Genomic DNA, 21,199 nt, shown 5'->3' with positions numbered 1-21,199 from the left:
GGCCCAGATAAGCCTCCTAAGAGGGCACACGGCTGGCCTCCCCCCAGGCGGCCCTGGGGCCCAAAGGCTCTGAGCTCCAGCAGCTGCTATCCGGGTGAGCTACCAGCCCCTGCCCTGTCGGGGTCCCCCTCTCAAAATACTGTGAAATGAAGCGAGGGTGCTGGGGGGGAGGGCCTGGTCAGCAAACAGGAAGTAGAACATCTCAGGCCAACACTGAGAAACCAGACCTAGAAATCAGACTCAGTTCCAAAGTATTTTGATGTTACTATATTCCTGCCCTTTCATTTGCACGATAATTTATTCGTGAGCTTGATGATTAATGTAAGATCATATATATTCAATGAGACGTAATTTTATCCGATATCCTATAGTACCAACAACCAGGGTAAGACGTGTGAGGTGTGGGGAGGGAGGCAGAGGCGTGTGACACATACGAAACTCAGACCATATGCCCCAGATGGAAATGGAGCTTGCCGAGAAACCACAAACACTGGCTTTTCTGAAATTTGCCATGGTTTCGTTTCATTTCATTTGGAACACATTCTAGGAGTTTTCCAAGGGACGCCGGGGAGTCTGTGTTGAGGTAGGGTGAAGGTCAGGTCTGTGACACCCATGACCGTCCCGGGACCTGATCCAGCCGCAGCACCGGATGACCCAGGACTCAGAGGGGGAGATGTCTGGGGTGGGCTTTCCCCAGCCCGCATCAGAGCCCCTGCCCTGAGCGCACACACAGCACACGCACAGACCCACGCCCACGGCACACCCTCTCTTTGGTTTCTGTCACCACTCTGGAACTATTTCTTTCTGTCTTCCCCATTGGGCTGTGGGCCTGGTGAGCACAGTCAGGTCTGCCTTGTTTTTTGCGGGGGGCCGGGGGCCTGCCACAAGCAACAATCAGCAACGCTTCGCTGAACTGGCTCCTGGTGTCCGTGGGCTCCCAGAAATGTCCGCTTTCCAACTGCTCAGGCCAGAAATCTAGGCGTGGTCCCCAACTCCTCTTCTCTCATATCCACTGTGCCAAAAATCTTATTGGCTCTACCTCCGAAAGAGATCCAGAATCTGACCCCTTCTTTCCACTTCCTCTGTCGTCAGTGGTCCGGCCACCAGCATGCTTCTCTCAGATCACCACAACGAGCTCCAAACCAGTCTCCCTGCCTCTGTCCCCCACACTCCACACCTCCCTCCAACTCCAGTATCAACACAGCAGCCGGCTGAAGCTGTTAAAACACAAATCCACTCCTATCCGCCCAACACAAAGTCCTGCAATGGCTCCCGAGCCCCTCACGGGGGCTGACAGTGTCCTTCAGGATCTGGCCCCAGTTACCTCTGGTCTCTCTACCACCCCGCCCCCTCCCTTCTAGCCACTGCAGCCTCCTTGCTCTCCCACGATGCACCAGGCAGGCTCGGGGCTTTGCACCTGCCGTTCCTTCTCCCTGTAGTGCTGCTCCTCCAGATGCACACGGCTGGCTCCTCCACCTCCTTACCAGCTTCCCAGGAGGCCTTTCCTGAGCCCCTTATTCAAAATTGCAAAGCCCTCCCACTGGCATGTTTCCTTCCTCCATTTGTCTCCATTTTACATATCCCCACCTGACAACCACGTATTACGCTTATTCATCTGCTTATTAGCTATTTGCCCCTTCTGCCAGAATGTAAGTTCTAGGAGGACAGAGGTTTTATTTCTGTTTTATCCGCTAGTCTGCCCCCAGGACGCAGGACGTTGTCTGGCATAGAACAGGCACCCCGTTCATGTTTGTGTCTGAATGAAGGCGCGTAAATGGGAGCCGAGTGTAGTCTACTCCCACTTCCTGGCTGCCGGGGTTTCTGATTCAGTTCTATCACACTGAGGGGAACGGCGGTCCCTTAGGATATTCATGGTTTCTGAGCTAATCCGCAGACCTTTGGAAATGGGGTCAAGGTGGGAGTGGAGAGTCCACAGCTCAGTGTTAAATGACTCCACAGAGGGGATCCGAGGGGCAGACGCCGGAGCACGACGTGAGCAGGACTGGGGAGACGCAGGCAGGAGAAGCCACCTGCGTAAAGAGTGAATAAGCGTCCTGTGGACTCAGGGCCCGGGGACGTGTGACTGGGGTTAGACATTAATCAGGGTGCACGATGCCCTAGAAGAATCGTGGTCCTCAAGGCTCAGCTGGTCCCTCCAGCAGCAAAGGCGGGGGTGGGGCTGCCCAGGGCCACTTGGGGAGGCAGACACAGGAGTCAAAGGATGGAAATTGGGGGGTTGGAGACAGGCACAGGACGCATGTTCGGATCACCGGAAGGAGGTGGCGTGGGCTTCTACCCTGAGAAAAGCATAGTCATCGATAAACTGTGACTGGATACTTCACACCCCACCAGACTGATTTCCGGGTCCCTTTTGCAGATCTATCATGTCTCCAGCAATGACAAAACGTCTTTTCTTTCTGAGGGGCGATGCTCACAGAGACAGCATTGTGCAGTGACAAAGAGCAAAGGGCTTAAAAAGCTCCCCGTTAAAAATTTTAAAAATAACAATAATAATAAAGAAATTTAAAAAAAAAGCTTCCCATTAGCTCTTGGGTGTGACTCTGGACAAGTTCCCACACCTCCCCAAGACAGACCTGGGTCATATTCCTGGGTGTCACCAACTGTGTGACCTTGAGCAAACACCTTGGCCTCTCTGGGCCCCAGCTTCTCTACCTGCAATGGGGGAACCATAGCAACTGCTGCCAGGGCTGCTGTGGGGAGTGAATGAGGTGGGACATGTAAGTGGGTAGCTCCCAGCCTGGCCCAGAAAAGACTAGACAGTCAAGATCAAATTTGTCACTGCTGTGTTCTAACTCTGTGCTCCAAAACTCCCTCAAGAGTGTGCCACTTCCAGAGGCCCCAGGGTCTTTCTCTTGGGCCTCCCCACAGTTCCTCAACAAGTGGGTTCTAGTGCCCAGGTCCAGGGGAAGAAGTCCCAGAACAGGAAAGTTTGTGGAGAGGCTCCCAGATAGATGCTTCCAGGTGCTTTGGAAAGAGAGGAGCGGAGGTAGGAGACGAAGTTCAGTGGTCTTGCAGGACTGCCTACGACCAGGAGGAAAGGCTGGGCCTGGGAGGGGTAGGCTGGGGACCAGCGGAGAGGAGGAGAGAGTGGGAAGAGCCCAGTGCCACAGCTATCCCATCAATTCTGCCACCCTGTGACATGTAGGCCTCGGGGTGGGGATGGCCAAGTGCAGAAAAGCTTCCGGTGCCTAGGGTCCCCACTCTGGCGGGGGCCCCACACTCGCCCTGTCAGCAGCAGGGCCACAGTGCTGGCTGGGAGGGGAGGGTCCCGGGGCCAACCCACGGGCAGAGGACAGAGGCCACTGTCCAGTCACACCCCCTGCTCCTGATATGCCAGACGCCCTTCTCCACTGCTGTGGCTCTTGGAACTGTTTTAGAACTCTACGAGGCACTCGGCAGTAGGGGGATGCCAGACATGCAGGAAGGAAGAGAGACTCAGCATTAAGACCAAGTGTGGGAGGACATCGGTACTAGGCAGAGAGGAAATTGAGGGTTGAGAAGAGGGGAAAGAGAGGCAAGGGGACTGCAAAGCCATGCTGTTGCTAATGGGTACCCCGCACCCCTGGGACCTCTAAAGCACCTTAGGAGCCACAATCCGAAGCTGGTGGTCAGGACACCCCAGGGATGCTGTTCCAGGGCCTGAGGAGGTCCGGGGTGATGACGTTAGTCCCAGCTCCACAGGATACTGTGACTTGGGGTGAGTCACCCCTCATCTCTGAGCTTCAGTCCCCCGTCTGCATAATGCAGAAAATACCACCTGCCCCTCCTGTCCTGCAGGGCTACTGAGGGATCTGACCAAGTCATGGGCACAGAAGCACTTGGCAGGGCCCGGGGGAAGAAGCAGACCTGGATACCCCGAAGAAACTCAGGGGGGGACAGAAGATGTGGGAGACCTGGATTCGAGTCCTGGCTCTGCCCCTGGTTCACGGGGCATGCTGGGCAAGCCCTGTCTCTTTTTCTAGGAGTCAGTTTCCTCCTTTAAGAAACTGAGATGGCCACAGTTCACACAAGTCAAACAACAAAAAAGCAAAACCACTCCACAAACCACTCCACAAAAAATAAAAACACACTCAAAAAAAAAAAAAAAAGAAAGAAAGAAAATAAGAAAAAGCCGGCCCTTTCCCCAAAACCTCAGTGCCACGGGGGCCAAGGACACAGCCCAGCCCCAGGGGCTGCTGAGGCCTTGCCCGCCATCCACTGGCCCCAGACAGGGGTCTTTTACCTTCACAGAAGCTGCTGACTGGCGAAGAGTGCCCGATGAATAACCACAGAGAAACTATAACAGGAACCACAGTGCAGGGCGAGAGGGGGCAGGGAGCAAGGAGAACGTGGTGGGTCAGCAAACAGAGCAACATCCACCAAGGAGAAAGGAGGCCCCTTGAGGCAGAGGTCTGGGCCCCTGGGGCCGGGGCAGGGCAGGCGCCTGGACAGGCACCGAGGGGGGCAGCGGCTCTGCCCTCCCCGTGAGTCCCTCTGTGTGCCCTTCAGGAAGCCATGGGACAGGAAGAAAATGTGAAATAAAAAGGCATACCATCCTGCAGGAAACAGCACTCTAGGGACAAAGGAAATGCCGAGGGTGGGAAATTCTGCACCCCTGCGTGGGGCCCAGGGCTGGGGCACACAGACCCTTTGTGTTTGTTTCTCTGAATACCCGCATCCATCCTTGTCCTTGAGGCTAGATGTGCTCCCTCCTCCCAGGCTCCCTGTGAGCTGCTGGGCATCCAGTTTGGGGCACCTGCCCAGTAAACCGTGTCCTGATCAGGCTCTGCTCTGTGACCTCTCATGTCATCCTTCTCTGGGCCTTGTGCCCTCCCCTGAGTTGGTATAGCAGGAGGACCAGATAGGAGGATAGTGGAGGCCCTGGGTTTCTCCTGGAACCACAGCAAAGCCCTGTCCCCTCTCTGTGGCCAAAGGTGCACAGGGGAAAAACCTGCACAAGGGTGGGCCGAGGTACAGGCCTAGCTTCCCGGGGAAGGGGTAGAGGGGGCCTTTCCTGCCCAACAGAGACCCCGCCCCCACGTTACCATGGCAACATCGGCCTGGAAGATCTGCTTGATGAACTTGTTTCTGGAGGAGTGGACCAGCTGGATGATGTCTCCATGCAGGGTGTCCCGGTTCTTCTCCAGGAAGCCTGGGCAGGGGCAAGAAGCAGTCACACCTCGAACACTCCAGCAGCCTCTTCCTGACAAGCCTCAGCGCCTCCCCAAATCCTCGCCGTCTGAGCCAGGAAGACCCTCAAACTTCACTGAGTTCAACCACGTCCATTTTCTGGTGGGCCACACCAGAGCCTGGAGAGGGCAGTGGCCTGCCCGACATCACAGAGAAAGCAAGGGGCAGAGCCAGACCTCCCTCTCCCTCACCACACAGCCCCCTCTTCCAGATGTGTTCAAAGAGAAGGGCAGGAGACCTCGGCCCCCAGGTCGGGCAGGGATGCCTTCCCCAGTGAACCACCCAGTGCCCACAACGCCAGCCTTAGTCTTTTGAATGAAAGTATCAAAAGCCCTTGTTAATTACAGCGTGTCACCTGGAAGAACACGTGCTGATCTAGTTCCAGCTAATAGTACAGGAATTTAAAATACCTTGAATTTGCCCAGTGCACTCTGTTTTACCAAGGGTCCTCACAGCACTGATGCTCACAACCCCCCTGTATTTGTGGGGTGGGCAGGGATTGTCTTCCCCATCCCACAAGGGTGGAAACCAATGCTCAGAGAAGCTGAGCATTATCTAACACCACACAGCAAGCCATGAACAGAGTTAAGACTTGAACGTGGGACTCCTGGCACCAGCCCGGGGAGGCTCCTCTCCACCATACAGATCCCCAAGAGGGCTGCTAGTCCCAGGGACTGAGTTAGGAACTGGTTAATGGCGGGGGTTGGGAGAAGGGGCTTGATAGGGCGGGGTGGAAGATGGAGTGCCCAAGGGCTGGGGATGCCTGCCTGGCGAGGAAGAACACTGCAGAGAAGCAGGACCCTTACCCTGTGGGACTCAGGCCGCCCTGGCTTGCAGACAGCACAGAGACCCAGTGCAGGGAGGCCCGCCTAGTGTCTGGGGAGGGGGGTGTCCCAGGAGGCACTCAGCAGAGGAAGGGTGGGTTTTGGAGTTGGGATGGAATTGCGGGTTCTAATGGAATGTCTCAGACTCACTCTGGGGCCCTAGGATGGTCCCCTTCCGGACCTCAGCCTCCTCATTTGTCAGAAGGGAATGAGGATACCCATAAGCTCTTGCTTTGCTTCAGATCACCTAATACCACCTGCCTCATAAATGAAATGCCGAATTAAAACAGTACTTTGCGAACCAGGAAACGCTGGCAGAATTGTTTAAAGCAGCTCAAAACTGGTTAGTGACTTTAGGCAAGTCATTTCCCTCTCTGTGCCTCAGTTTTTAAATCCATGAAGTAGATCATTTTAATTTTATATTTAATGTAATTTAATTTATATTTTTATATTTAATTTAATTTAATTAATTTTATATTTAATTTTATATTTAATTTAGTTTATAATTTATATTTATAAATTATAAATATAATGGGTATTTAGTTTAGTTTATAATTTAATTATAGTTACAATTTTATAACTTTGTGCAGAGTCCACTCAATATTCTCATCTGTATTCTCAGCAAAAGCATGAAGTCTGACACATAATAGATCTCAGTGAATATAGGTTGAACTGAACTGAAAAATACAATCCTCAGGGTGCCTGGGTGGCTCAGTCGGTTAAGCATCTGACTCCAGCTCAGGTCACGATCTCATGCTTCATGAGTTCGAACCCCGCATCCGGCTCTGTGCTGACAGCTCAGAGCCTGGAACCTACTTCGGATTCTGTGTCTCCCTCTCTCTCTCTTCCCCTCCCCAGCTTGCTCTCAGTTTGTCTGTCTCTCTCTCTCAAAAATAAACATTAAAAAAACACACACACGCACACACACAATCCTCTACTACTCCTAACAACAGGCACATTTGTTTTTCCAAATGTCCTTCAGACATAGCGTTGACTTCCTTTTTAACAGCAGGGTTAGATCTCACAGTCCAATAGTTGAAGGAGGGCTGGGAGCCTTCAGATTCCATCCCTTCAGGCTGGCTCACTGATATACTTATCAGTATATATGAGGGGTGCCTGGGGGCTCAGTCGGTTGAGCGTCTGACTCTTGATTTCAGCTCAGGTCATGATCCCAGGATCATGCTATTGAGCCCCACATCAGGCTCTGTGCTGAGTGTAGAGCCTGCTTGGGATTCTCTCCCTCTCCCTCTGCCCCTCCCCGACTCTCTCATGCTCACGCTCTAAGATAAAAAAGTTAAAAAAAATTTTTTTAAATAAAAAAACAAGGAAGTATGAAACCAATAGCTCTTTGCTTGTTTGTTTCGATTTTCACTGGCCTGAGACTGCACATGGGACCCTTTGAGACACACACCACAGCCGATGTCCATCCAAGGACGCGGTCCTCTAGACCAGGACGGTAGGGGTGGAGCTGCAAGGGCAATCTGCGATTCCAAGTGGGGTGAACGTGACGTGTTCTCTCTTCTTCACCTCTAGCTTTAAAATGAACCCAACTGCATGTCCCAGCAGCAAGGAGGAGGTATCCCCTTCAAAGCTTACACTTAGTCGTGTTGCTGAGAGTTTGGGTGAATAACAGGGCTGGTTCCAGGCCCAGATTTGCACCTCATGGGCCATGTCCGGAAAGACCGTTAACTTTCCCTTCTGAGCCTCAGCTTTCCCATCTGTACAAAGGAGCACTAAGCCCACCCGAAAGAATTGAAGGCAGGGACTCAGATACTTGTACACCCATGTTGGTGGCAGCACTATTCACGATAGCCAAAAGGTGGCAACAACCCAAATGTGCATCAAGAGATGGTTGAATACACACACACACACACACACACACACACACACACACAGAAATATTATTCAGCCATTAAAAAGGAAGGAAATTCTGACACATGATACAACATGGATGAAACTTAAGGACATGCTGAGATAAATAAGCCAGACACAAAAGGGTAAATACTGTACGATTTCACTTATAGGAGGTCAGAGTCAGACACATAGATATGATATAGGTATGATATAGAAACAGAATAGAGGTAACCAGGGCTGGGGAGAATGGGGAGTTATTGCTTAATCAGCACTTATTTGGGGTGATGAACAGGCTCTGGAAATGGGTATGGGTGATGGCTGCACGATATCGTGAATGTACTTAATGCCACTGAATTTTAGCCTTAAAAATTGTTAACATGGTACATTTCATATACTTCACCACAATTGATTAAAATCTCTGTAAGAAAGGAAGAGCACTGGGCCCAGTGTTTCCTAAGGCCCCTTCCCTCTCTGTATTCCCACCCCCGTTCTGGGCAGGAGAAGGGGAGGGTCAGAGAGGGCACAGGAGAGGAGACCCCAGCCCCAGACAGCCCGCTTGTACCTTGGCTCTCATAGTAGACGACGCCTGCAAAGTGGTTGATTCCAAACTGAGTCTCATGGTTGTTCTTGGGGGGGATGTAGTTCGAGTTCAGCTTGTGCTGGGAGTTCAACTTATGCAACATGGTGGTGTCCGTGCCCTGTGGGAACCGAGCACCGTGGTCAGCCCCCTCCCCACGACCCCTCCCTCTCCCAGGTCCTTCTGCCTTTGCCGCCCCAGGCCTTTGCACCCCCTCTTCTGTCTTTCTCAGGAGCTCCCTCCCTTCATTGGTACCCCACACAGGAACTCTCTGGGCCTCCATTTCCCTATCTGCTAAGTGGGTGGATTGGAACTACAGTCCAGTGTAGAAGACCTATTTCCCACAATGAAAGTCATGGGAGCAGTACCCGCCCCCGCCCCGAGACACATTCCATGTGTGGGGCACCTATTCTGTACCAGCTATTAGCTTAAATCATCATTGTTTGGTCCAGGACCCTGTGGACCGTAGGTGATCCCCAGATGCCAGACAAATGCACCTGAATCGGCCTCAGAGGCACCCTGTGAGGCATGTGTCATCAGTCCCATTTCGCAGAGGAGGAAAGTGGAGGCTCAGAGTGTGAGGGGATGTTTTGCACGGGCTCCAACAAGGGCAGGCCCACCTTGGGGAACTTGCTCTCCTCGTCGATGAGGGAGATGATGTTCATGGGCTTGTTGGCGATCATGTCCAGAGCGTCCTGGTTGTCGGTGAACTCGATGTGCAGCCAGTCGATGCTCTCCAGGTCATACTCTTCCTGCTCCAGCTTGAACACGTGCCGCACAAAGAACTGCTGTAGGTGCTCGTTGGCGAAGTTGATGCAGAGCTGCTCGAAGCTGCAGGGTGCACAGGGCACGGGTGAGGTGCTGGCCTGGCCTGGGCCCCGTGTACAGCACACCCTTGGCCACGCGGTGCTCCCATCACGGGCTCTCCAGCCTCTGAGGTGGGCGCCATTGTCAAGACCCGCCCCCCCCCCCCATCCCGGAGGTGGAGAAGGGGACACTGAGTCAGAAGAGAGGGCTACCAGGTGGGCACCAAATCCCTGGAAGAGCACCTGGGAGAGGAAGAGCCAAGGCACTGGGTAGGGGCGGGCAGAGAGGGGAGTGAAGAGGGATCCAAAGCCATCAGGGGAGGTGGGAAGTCGGCTGATGAGATTCAGGCTTAAAGGCAGAGATGTGACACCTGTTATGTCCATGTTGTGAAAGAAAACTCCCACAGAGCAGAGCCCGTTGTGGTACCTGTTCACAGCAAAGTTCTCGAACCCAAAGATGTCCAGGAGGCCGATGGACCGGCGAGAGCTCTTCACTTCCTGGGAGGGGGGCTTGTAAATTGCTGCATTGATCTTGTCCACTATCCACACAAAGAGCCGCCCGTAGATGCCCTGTGAGGGGGCTGTGTCAGTCGCTGTGCCCAGCATGCCCTCCCAAGAAGACCCCGGGCCGTCATGGCCTCACTCAGCCCCTTCTGTGCTATTTGAAACCCCCTAGCCTTTCCTCAAGCTTTTCCCTTTGCCTTGGATCACCCTTTCCTGCTAGAACAATTCCTTCTCCTTGTCAAAGCTCTGTCAAGCCTTCCTAACCTCGAAGTTTAGGAAGAAGCCCTCATTTGGGCTCCCATATCTCCATCCATCTCTGTCTCCCTAACAGCACCAAACCTGGTGTGAGGCGGGGTGGTGGCAATCTGGACTGTGGAAATGGAAAGGACTGGGGGCCCTCTCCACCTGACCTGGTCCATCTTCAGTGTCTTCCTTAGAGAGACCAGAGAGGGTATTCTCTGGGCTGGGAATAGCACAGCAGACCAAGTACCCAAAGAATATGACCCAGTATGAGGCCCCATGGGGCTGGAGAGCAGAGCAGGCCAGGGGTGGAGGACCTGAGGAGACCAGGGCTGGCAGGGCTCCTGAGGAGCATAACAGCCCCTTGTAGGATGAACAGAGCTCAGGAGAAGGCAGACTCTTGCTTAGGCCCCCCCAGAGAGCCAGTGGGCAGGACGCAAACCCAAGAGCAGGTAGGGGTCCAGGCCCAGACGTCCTTCTAGCTCCTTGGACTAATCCCCTCCTGCCCATATCAACAACCTAACACCCCAAGGGGTGGAGTGAGCCAGTGCCACTCCACAAACGGCCCACCTTGACGAAGGCATCTCGTACATCCAGTGCCTGCTCCCTGCTGAGCGGGGTGGACACTGTCTCCCCGCGGGTGATGAGGGTGCGGCTGGTCAGACAATTCATCAGGTCTGGGGGGTTCACCTGGCAGGGCAGCATCCAGGCGCTCAGCCACCCGCAGCCCATCCCCCTCTCCCCCCACACCAGAGAACTCCCCTTCCCCTGTCCAACCAGGCCTTGCTCAAACCATTTCCTCCACTGAGAACGCCTTCCCCACAGCCAGATACCCCCCAAATGTCAAACCCCACCCAAACACTACCCAGAAGGACTGCTCTCTCCTTGACAGCCTTAGCATGTTACCTGGCCCTCTTAGGACTGGGACAGACCCTGGCTTTATTCATCCCAGTTTTCAAACCCAGGGCAGAGCCTAGTAACCCTTGGCTAAAACACCAACGGGCCGGCTCACCCCAGATCCCCTGCGCCCTACCTCATCCCCAGGAGCAGTGGGGCTAGGGCGGCAAGGCTCCTGGGTGCTGGGCTCCACTCCCCCTCTGAGACCCGTACCCAGCACAGATCCTACCTACCCACAGTTGGTTCTCCACATTGAACTTCCAGAATTCTCCAAAGCAGACAGCCCCAGCTTCCAGGTTCCCACATCCCCAGCCCCCTGAACCTGAGTCAAAACTGTCCCTCTGAGAGAAACAGAAGCAGCCCTGGGGACAGAAGGCTGGACACTGACCTCAAGCAGGGACGCAGCTGTAGCCAGGGATGGGGAGAAGAGGACCTCACAGGCATCCAGGTTTTCAAATGTGCGGGCTGTCGGCAGCAAGGGGGCGCAGGGTCAGGAGAGGGAGGGCAGGCATGGGGGAAAAGGGCAGGCTAGGAGGGCCAGGCTGTCAGGGGTCCTGCTTTGTCCACAGAGGCCATCAGCACTGCGATCAAGTGCTTCTCTGGGTCAATGTATGTTCTCCTCATGAGCTATAGGCACCCTGAGGGCAGGAACTGTGTATGCCCAGCACCTGGCACCATGCCTGGCATCCAAGTGGAGACACTGACAGTCATGCCCCTCTCCCCTCGTGCTCCTCCACCCTAGATGCCCAGAGTGCTCAGTGGCAGCCCTGGCTCCTATGAAGCAGGGTTTGTACCTGCTGGGACAGAAACTGAGCCACAATCCCCCACAGGTGGCTAGGTGCTGAGCTGCCTTTGGACTCCGTGCAGGGGTGGAGTGGAGTGGGGTGGGGGCACACCATCCGGGCTCCTCACCCTCATACTGCAGGTTGCCCAGGTGCAGGATGGAAGCCAGGAGCTTCGAGATCTCCCAGTTCTCAGTGTCTGTGAACATGAGCACCTTCATTGCTGAGCGGATGTTGGCGTACTCCTGGCTGTCCTCCCGGCCCTCGCAGGTTATGCAGTTACCCTGGTGGGAGGGGTGGGAGAGTGGGGTGCAGGAGGGCATCAGCAAGGCCGTAGGGACTCCCAGAGAGGCAGTACCTGGGATGCAGGGCCCCCTCTGCCAGGCCGAGCCAATCTGGGATGCTGGGCACTGACAGGACTCTGCCTCATGACGTGTGCCCACGAGACACGTGTGTGCACACGTAGCTTCTTATCCAGCTCCAGGAAGTGCCTGGGAAGGCCTGTCACACCTATAGCACACACACTCCTTTGTTGTCCCCACGTTCCTCATTTGCATCCATGCGGCCTGGCCCAGCCCAGCCATGGGTTCTCCCCAGGGCTAAGGAAGCTGGTACCCCCCGAGCCTGTTGTGTACATACACACACCCTCCAACCAATGCTGGGTGGCAGCCACGGTCCTGGGGCCCACTTCTCGCTGGTGGCCAGCCAGCGGCAAGAGGCTGGCACCAGGCTCTGTGACCAGCGAGGCTGAAGCTGCAACAGCCTGTGCCCTATAGTCTTGGGGGTCCTGGCAGAGATCTCGGTCTTCACATCCTCGAAGGCTGAACTAATAGCACGTGTGTGCAGGCAGGTCTGTGCACGTGTACACGTGGGCGTGTGTGTCTATGCGTCCCCGGGTCTAGGAGGTCTATGCAAATTTAGGAACGTGTAGATCTGTGATGACGATTCATCTAGATGCACGTGCAGCTGGGAAAATGCCCAAAGTCGGGACAGGCCTTATGGCACATACAAGCCCAGAGTTGCCTGGGGCAGTCAGGGGACAAGGGGAAAGCCCACACGGAGGATCCCGCCCGCCAGGCCTGGAGCTGGGGAGGGGCCGAGTGGACTGCCCCCGACCTCGCTGGGACAGGTGTCTCCCTCCCTGGTGCCCTGCCGAAGCCTCACCATAGCCAAGTAGTTATAGTCTGTGGCCTGGCCCAGGCCCAGCTTCTTCTTCTGATCCGCACTCATGCCCTCCAGCATGCAGTAGAACACGTGGTAATTTCTTTCATCGGGAGCCTGAAAATGGGGTACAAGGTGTTGGGGGGCAGGGGCAGGAAGAGGCATCAGAAACCAGACAGTCAGGACTGAGACATGGTTTACTGTTTTAACAAACGACTTCCACAAAAAAGCCCCTACGGGTAGGTTTCATGGCAGGAATTCAGGCCCTGAGACAAGCCGGCAGCAGCACAGGGACGATCCAGACTACACATACCCCCCCACCCCCCCGCCCCTGAGGCCGGGGGTCCTGTGCGGGTCAGCTCTGCCCCGGGCTCGGGCCCACCTGACGACAGACACGTGACTTTTCCAGCAGGTACTGCTCGATCTTGGCACCCTCGATGGCACCTCGCTTGTTGAAGTGGATATCGATGTACTTCCCAAAGCGGCTTGAGTTGTCGTTGCGGATGGTCTTGGCGTTCCCAAATGCTTCGGGGTGGGGAGAGGGTCATGGGCAAGGTCAGCACCCACCCAGCCACCCAGCCCCACTCTGAGAGCCCTGGCCCTACCTTCCAGGATGGGGGTGGCTTCCAGCACCTGCTGCTCGATCCACGAGTGCTGCCCACTGATGGCCGCCAGGAACTGCAGGATCAGCTTTGTGCTCTCTGTCTTCCCTGCCCCAGACTCCCCACTGCAGGGGAGACCCAGAGAGGGGTAGGACCCGTCACAGCCCGCACTGGCCCTCTCCCTACGGGGCTTTGGCCCAAGCCGCTTCCCCCACCCGTGCCTCCCCCTACCCAATCTGTAAAATAGGCTGACAATATGGACCTTTCAGGGATGGGGAAAGGCTACAGCAGCTCAGTGCTCTGCCACAGCCAAAGGTACTTTCCTTCCCCTTTATTTAGACACAGACACCCCTCCATCTATACTTGCCATAGAGCATGGCATATGTTGATGCTAGACCAATGCTCTGTCCTATTACCCTTTGCCCAGGAGAGAATAGGAACCTAAAATTTCACCTGACTATAACTTAACAGAACCCAGTAATGAACAAGGTAGGTCTCAAATGCTAACAAGAACTTTGGCAGCATCAATAGAGATATAAGGCCTGAGAAAGGGGAGGTGATTCTCCATGAGGCACTAGCAGGAGCACAAAGTTGGAGCTCCAGTCTGGTGCCGGGCTACCCACCTGATGATACAGCACTGGTCACGGCTGTTGCGTTTCATGTTGAAGTAGCAATTATCGGCAATGGCAAAGATGTGGGGGGGCATCTCCCCAATCTTCTTGTTGGTGTACTGGCGGATGTGCTCTGGTGAGTAGATGGAGAGCAGCTGGTAGGGGTTCACAGCCACTAGAATGGAGCCTGTGTACGTCTGCGGGCAAAAAGGGACGAAGAACTCACCACTTCCCGTGAGGGAGGCTCTGACTCTAGAAAGTTCTCAGGCTCTGCCCTGCTCCATTCCTCTGGAAGGGACAGCCCTGACTTTGGAGTCACAGGACCTGGGGTCAGAATCCAGCGTCTCTAGGAGCTGAGAGTGGGGCTGTCAAACTAACATTGGGTCTAGGTTGGAGTAGGTGCTCAGTGAGATCTGATGAAGGGAGGAACAAGTGGGGAGAAAGGGAGCGTCTCTAAGTCCCCATTTTCCATATCGTTATCTGTAAAATGGGCATAATGTAACTGTTTATAAGGATTAGGAGGTAGTGTACTTTAGAAGTCATAGCACACTGCAGGTATTACTCAAATTACTCAAAAGTATGGTCCCCACTTTTGCCTCCAAGCCCTGTATCCCAAAGGTTTGGAGTAATATTCATAAACCAGACCAGTCTGGAGCAGAGGCTAGGTTGGTCCAGGGGGAGTGGAACCAAATCATAACAGGCTGAAGGGGCTGGGGGATGTGGTTTGGGGGGCTGGGTAGGCCCCAGTCTCCATAGCACTGCCCCAGGGCAGAGGGGCCCCTGTGTTCCGGGGGACAGGACACCTCCAGCCATCCTGGCCAGCACAGGTACAGGGACCCGGTGCACCTCAAACTACTAGGGGCCTTTCTCTCCTTGGGCTCCTCTGTCGGTGCACTAACTGGCCACCTGTGTACAAGATTTCCTGCTGTGAGGCCGGGGCCCTGCCACACAGGGGACAACATGGCCCGGGCCTCTAGCCATCAGGCAGAATAAGGTGCCCAGGGATCACTGCTCCCTCCAGTTGCCCCTCCCCACCCCAGCTTGAAAAGGTCAGGCTCAGCCTATAATGGGTGATGGATATATTGACATCCGGGCCTGGAGAGACTGAAGAAAGGTGTGACCACCAACGGGAAGTGACAGTCTGGCCCCTGTCGCCTCCCACCAAGGGCTTAGTGCATCACCCCAGAAGCAGGGAAAGTGCTGCTGCCAGCACCCCATTTCAGGGGAAATAGCCCAACCAGGGCCAGGATGGCTATGCGAAGCAGCCCTGGGCTGCACAGCCCAGACCTGGGTTCCAGTTCTGGCACTACCTGCCCTGGGCCAAGAGAACTGGCCATTTAGTGCCCTTCTCTGGGCCCTGGAGGATGCTCCCCTGCCATCCAGGCTCTCCTTCCAAGCAGCCCCATGCCAGAAGCAGCAGAGCCTGACCGTGCTGACCACCCCACTGCATGCAAGAGCCCAACCAGGCAGAGGTAGGGTGGAGTGGGGACGCAGGCTGAGGGACCGGCCAGGCCAAGCACGTACAGACAGCCAGAGCCAGCTCTGTGCCACACTCACCCGCCCTCCACAGTTGGTCTGAGGTTGGAAAGTGGGGAACAGGAGACAAGGGAGCTGGTCAGTGGGGAATGGGGACATAAGGGCATTCTGCACTAAGAACACCCCACACAGCCCAGGGCTGGGCTAACTTCTCAGATCAGAGCCCACGAACCTCCAGCTCCAGGGCACTCAGACCCATCATCTACAGCTCAGCCCTGCCTGGCTATGGGAGCCAGCTGACCGTCTGTCCCCAGGTGGGGGACTCAGCCGCAAAGAACATATCTTTGGCAGATCGCTTTGCTTCTCTACACCTCAGCCTGCTCATCTGTAAAGGGGGGACGGTTAACACCTACCTCCCAGGGCTGTGGAATGACTGAAGGGCTTACATAACCTTTGACATGTGCCTGCTTATGGAGTAGCCGTCCTTAAGTGCCTCCTTCCTTTCTTCTTGGTGGTTCCTTAATAACATGGCACCGAGGGGCGCCTGGGTGGCTCAGTTGGTTAAGCGTCCATCTTCGGCTCAGATCACGATCTCACAGTTCGTGAGTTCAAGCCCCACGTCAGGCTCTGTGCTGACAGCTTGGAGCCTGCTCCAGATTCTGTGTCTCCCTCTCTCTCTGCCCCTGCCTGCTCATGCGTTCTCTCTCGCTCTCTCGCTCTTAAAAACAAACATGTAAAAAATAAAAAAAAATTTTAAATAACCTGACACCAAACCGCCTGGTCTGTGATCGCCATGTGGCAAGAGGCTGGCTCCAAGCAGTCCTTTAAGGACCCTCCACTGAGACACATGGGGAGGCTGACAGAACATCCTGGGAGCTGGGGAGGGAAAGCTAGGGCCTGTAGGAAGCAGCCTATTCCTCTGGCGGTGCGGTGTGGGGAGAGGGGGAGTGAGGGCTGGTCGTGGGAACCAAGCGCAGAGGCGTGAAAGGGCATGGCATTTGGAAGGTCTGTCGGAGAAAGGTCATCTTGGCAGCTGTGGGAAGATGAATGGTTGTCCCCGAAGCTGGAGGTAGAGACACCAATGCAGACCTAATGAGCTGGTCAACAGGGGCAGCCAGAGCCAGACAGAGGTGGCCCTGGGAGCAGGCTCGGTGACCAAGTGCCGGGCCGGCCAGTGCCAAGAGGATGCGCAGATACACTCCGAGAAGCCTTCCTGCGGCGGGCCTTGGGCCCTCCTCTCCCCTGCGCGGCTTCCAGGGCCCTTCCCGCTCCACCCACAGCCCAGAGAGCCCTCTGGAACAGCAGCCCCCAAGCCCCTGCCTCTTGGACATCCCCCCTTCCGTCCACACGCCTGCCCAGACTGGACCCCACCCTCCCCTCCAACCCTGCTCCCTGTCAGCCAGCCCAACTTGGCCAGCAGAGCCCCACCATCCTTCGCCCACGGCGGGAACTGGGAGGCCCCCATTGCCTCCCTCCTCCCTCTCCTTCACACGAACCCAACTCTCTCCATTGGCACAGCCACACCCCTGACGCTGGCCACCACGGGCTCTCAACAGACCACTGCAGGCGCCTCCCATCTGGTTCCCAGCTTCTGTGCTACCCTCACCCCCTACAATCTACCCTCCACTCTGAGCCAGGGCCAGCTTTTTAAAACGTGGCTGTGTCACCCCCCCTGCTGACAACCGTCAGGCAATTTCCCACGGCTACAGGACACAAGACACCAGAGTCCTGGCCCTCACCAACAGCATCCCACAGCCAGGAGGCTCCCTCCATGTTAAACCTTCAGTTAGAAGCACCAACTCCATCCGCCCCCGCCCCCCGCCAGCCCAGCTGAGATGTTCCCCCCCCCTTCAGGAAGCCAGGCAACCTCCTATGTGCCTGCGTGATCCCCATCACTTGGCCCACCAGACTCCTCTGCAATTCTGGTTCAAGGGCTCTGCCCCCTAGCCTCACTGTCCCTTCTACCCAGGCCTGGCACCGCGCATTAACTGGGGCCCAGAGGAAAGAGCAGAGAAGGGATCTGAAGGGACAGCCTGTCAGCAACTCTTAGGCAGCCTTGGTGGTTCATGGGAAAAAAAGCACAGAACAGGGTAGAGAGAAATGCTACTATTTGTGCAGAAAAAAACTTTTTTACATGTAATTTTATGTCATATTCAATATAGATCATAGATACAGTCTTTGTCTTGGAAGACAGATAAGAAATCGGCCGTGGTTTTCTCTGTGGCAAGAGGACAACTTTCCAGCTTACAGCACGTGTGCCCATTTCCGAACAGCTAATAGAAGCAAGGCCGCTTCCGTCAGTGAGGACGTCCCCCACCCCCCACACCGCAGAAGGGCAAGAACACCAATCTGCCAGCTGGACCCCTGTTGGGTGCAGGATGTTGCCACTGCACTTGGTTGCTGCCTGTGCTCCTCAAGAGGCCAGCGGGAGGGGTTATACAGCCCTTTCCAGATGGGAAAGCAGCCTCTGGGAAGCAGAGGGACTTCGAGATCAATTCACGAGAAGCAGGGGGCAAGGAGACTCAGGCCCGTTCTGCCCCCGCCGGTCCCCCAAGGCTCTCAGCTCTGCTCCCTGAGCCCCTCTGGCCTCTCTCCCTCCAAGGGTCCGTGGTCAGCAGGGGGTTAATGCCCAGCTGCCCAGCACAGGCTTCCTGCTCGAGCCTCCAGGAAGAAAAACCTGCCTTTGGGGCCATAGGTTGGGAGGGGGAGAGATAACGACTCTTTCCAAGCCAAGGACACAACACACGTGGTCTCTAGGGGCCCCAAGTCCCCAAGCAGAGTTCCGGGAACCTCTCTGGAGCCAGAGACACACTCCAGGAGATGTGACAGGAATGGCTCCGCCTCTGCCAGGAAGCCGTCCGGCCTGTCAGCCCTGGAGCCTTAGCCCGCCATGGAGACCAAAACACATCCTGGGCACACGCACCTTCCCAGAGTCACAGAGGCGCTCACCCAGAAAGTCTCCCCACCGCATCAGAGGGAAGTCTGGGACCAGAGAGTAGGAGGGACTCCCCAAAGGCCACCTGCCAAGACTCGGACCCGGGCCTGCCTATTCAGCATCAGGGAGCCCAGAATTCCCACCAGCCATGCCCCTTGCTCCCTGTGGGACCCAGGGGTTGCCAGGTGTCTTCTGGGGGTCCTCCCCCCATTGGGGGTGTCCAGAGCTGATTTTTGGCCCTAGGGTGCTTTCCCTCAGGCTTCTAGGGGTGGGCTAGCTGGAGTGGGCATGCCCAAGGCAGACAGTCAGGGAGAGGGCATCACCCAGCCCAGGGCTGTGAGCAGCTGTGGTAATCTGAGGAAATCCTGGGTACGTGGGGCTGTGCCCAGGGTAACCCAAGCCATGAAGTGACCAGGGGTTGCCATGGTTAGGGACAGGTATGGTTTCTGAGTGGGACAATGGCCCGGTTGCTTCCTCAAAGCTCCAGTCCTGCCCCGTCTACCCAGTCACAGCATCAGAGAGTTGGCAAGTTGAAACCCTGTACTGGGCAATCGTTGAACACGGCTCCCCAGACCCACACACACCCAGAATCTTAGGCCCATGGACCAACTGAGCTGGGGACCCCCCCAGGTGCCATATTTTGATTTCCTGAACAAGAAGGCAACTTAGGCACCGTACCTCGAGTCGGTGTCCTACCCCCTCTCCCTCACTCAGAGAAGAGACCACCAGAAAGGTAACTGGTGAGAAAAAGTGGTATAGATCTTGGAGCTTTCTGGAGAATCCATAAGCCTCTCGGATGCTCTTCTTTGGTCCCCTTCTCAGGCTATTCAAGGACCCAAAGCGGACTTCTCTGCTAGCTCCCAGCTAGTCTATGCCCCCAAATTTCACAAAGAAGATTTGTTCTTCTCAAACTGGAGTTTTTTTCTTCCCCTCTCCTTTATGAATGTTGTGTTTGCCTTTGTTCTTTGATTCAGCCCACCAACTATCCCTCACATGTGAGGAACCAGTTGGCCTGTAAGAATCACTAAACTGTGTGCACAATAACCAATGACATGCCTCTGGTTATTCTTAGACATGGTCTGTGGGGTCTCTGGTGGGGACAACTCCCATCTGACCCAGCTTCTCCGTGTGAAGGGGTCCTCGGCCTCCTCCTGACAGGATACTGGGTCAGGACATCAGCTCTGGCAGTGGCCTCCCTGTCCCCACTTAGCTCTGGACCCAAGTGTTAGACTCCACCCAGCCCCAGGAGAGCAGCCAGAGAGAGCCTTAGGACCCTCCTGTGTCCACCTGCCATCGAGGGGGAGGAGCAATGAGGGAACCACCAAGAACTGGGGCGCAGACGCCAGTGGATCCCCATAGGGGATCTCTGGCCTGGGCTCGAGTTCTAGCACCATCCTCCTGTCTGGATGCTGCTGCTCATGTCTGGAGGTGCCTTCTGTGCCCTGCCCCCGCTCTGGGTGAGGGAAAGGGTGAGAGGGGCTTTATTAGTGCTAAAGGGCTCCCTGTAAAAGCCACTTGTGTTTACTCAGGGGACAAATGTCAAGGGCCTCAGCACAGAGGCATAGGGGGGCCTGAAGTGGCAGAGGGTCCCAGGGTGGGGAGGGTAGCAGAGGGCCTCCCTGGAGGGTGAGTGGTCACAATTCCAGGGCTTCTGAGAGGATGGATCCCTGACCTTGACACAGCTCCTTGCTGGGATTGCTCAGGGACAACTTCAGGGCTTCCAGCCCTGTCTCCCTGGCTGCTCTTCACAGTCCTGACAACCTGAGTGACCCTGTGTCACTCACTTACCAGGCGCAGTCCTGCCTCCAGCCTCCTATCCAAGCAGTGCCCCTTCCTGAATGCTGCATCACCTACCTCTGGGAACCCCGCCTTTCTCCCTAAGCTGGGAGCAAAGGCCGCACTCCTACAGGCCTGCTCTGTCTGCACTTTTCAGACGCTTATCACCACGTGTGTCCCCCAAGCATGCCCCCTATAGCAGCCTGCCCCGGGATCTGCCTGAGGGTGAGGGTGAGGTGGGGGGGGGGGGGGGTTGCTCTGTCCTGCTCTCTCCTTTTTGTGACACAGCCCTGGTTTCCCTCACCCGGAGCTGCTGGAGGGAGGCGCTGGGTCAGAGACAAGCAGTGACCCCAGCACAAGCTCTGGGCCTGGCTAAACGTCCCTCAGACTTAGTTTCCCAGTCTTAAAGTGGGACTATGGGACTAGCCCAGCAGTTTTCAGAGTGTGGCCCAGAGATCTCTGAACGCTCAGAGAACTTTCAGGAAATCTGTAATCTTTTCCACCTCCGTATCTTTGCAGCCAGCTTTTCTCATACCCTTCAACCCAACATCATCGCATCAGGCTGGATGTGAAGCAGATATGAGAATTAGTTGTCTCCTATTAAGCCAGACATTAAAGGTATTTGAAAAAAATATATATAAAATAATACCACTCTCCTCACTACTTTTGGGGGGTATATATGTAGTTATTTTCCATAAAAATGTTTCCTATAATAGATCTTTATGGTTATTTTTTAATGTATTGATACATTTGTGAAGTTTCTCAGTTTCAAGTGCTAATATGGTAAATACCAATAGATAAAGCCTACGTTAATAAATGCTCTGGGAGGGGCGCCTGGGTGGCTCAGTCGGTTAAGTGTCTGACTTCAGCTCAGGTCATGATCTCACACTTCGTAGGTTCAAGCCCCGCGCTGGGCTCTGTGCTGACAGCTCAGAGCCTGGAGCCTGCTTCAGATTCTGTGTCT

The 21,199-nt window shown here is 55.3% G+C and overlaps 1 protein-coding gene across 3 annotated transcripts in view; it reads right to left on the bottom strand.

Moving 5' to 3' along the window:
• MYO7A (myosin VIIA) overlaps positions 1 to 21,199 on the bottom strand; it is an 83,618-nt gene that overhangs the window by 38,321 nt on the left and 24,098 nt on the right. For all 3 annotated transcript variants that reach the window (XM_027039594.2, XM_027039592.2, XM_027039593.2), the window contains 11 exons: positions 14,061 to 14,245; positions 13,441 to 13,562; positions 13,218 to 13,360; positions 12,839 to 12,952; positions 11,805 to 11,958; positions 11,281 to 11,357; positions 10,566 to 10,685; positions 9,679 to 9,821; positions 9,066 to 9,276; positions 8,431 to 8,566; positions 5,046 to 5,152 (listed from right to left, as the gene is read on the bottom strand). In XM_027039594.2, coding sequence (XP_026895395.1) covers positions 5,046 to 5,152; positions 8,431 to 8,566; positions 9,066 to 9,276; positions 9,679 to 9,821; positions 10,566 to 10,685; positions 11,281 to 11,357; positions 11,805 to 11,958; positions 12,839 to 12,952; positions 13,218 to 13,360; positions 13,441 to 13,562; positions 14,061 to 14,245 — 1,512 coding nt within the window. The remainder of the gene's footprint in view (positions 1 to 5,045; positions 5,153 to 8,430; positions 8,567 to 9,065; positions 9,277 to 9,678; positions 9,822 to 10,565; positions 10,686 to 11,280; positions 11,358 to 11,804; positions 11,959 to 12,838; positions 12,953 to 13,217; positions 13,361 to 13,440; positions 13,563 to 14,060; positions 14,246 to 21,199) is intronic.

Source organism: Acinonyx jubatus, chromosome D1 (assembly GCF_027475565.1).
Source record: "Acinonyx jubatus isolate Ajub_Pintada_27869175 chromosome D1, VMU_Ajub_asm_v1.0, whole genome shotgun sequence".
Classification (NCBI taxonomy): Eukaryota; Metazoa; Chordata; class Mammalia; order Carnivora; family Felidae; genus Acinonyx; species Acinonyx jubatus.
The sequence above is the reverse complement of the archived record's forward strand: the minus strand, read 5'-3'. Positions and strand labels throughout refer to the sequence as shown.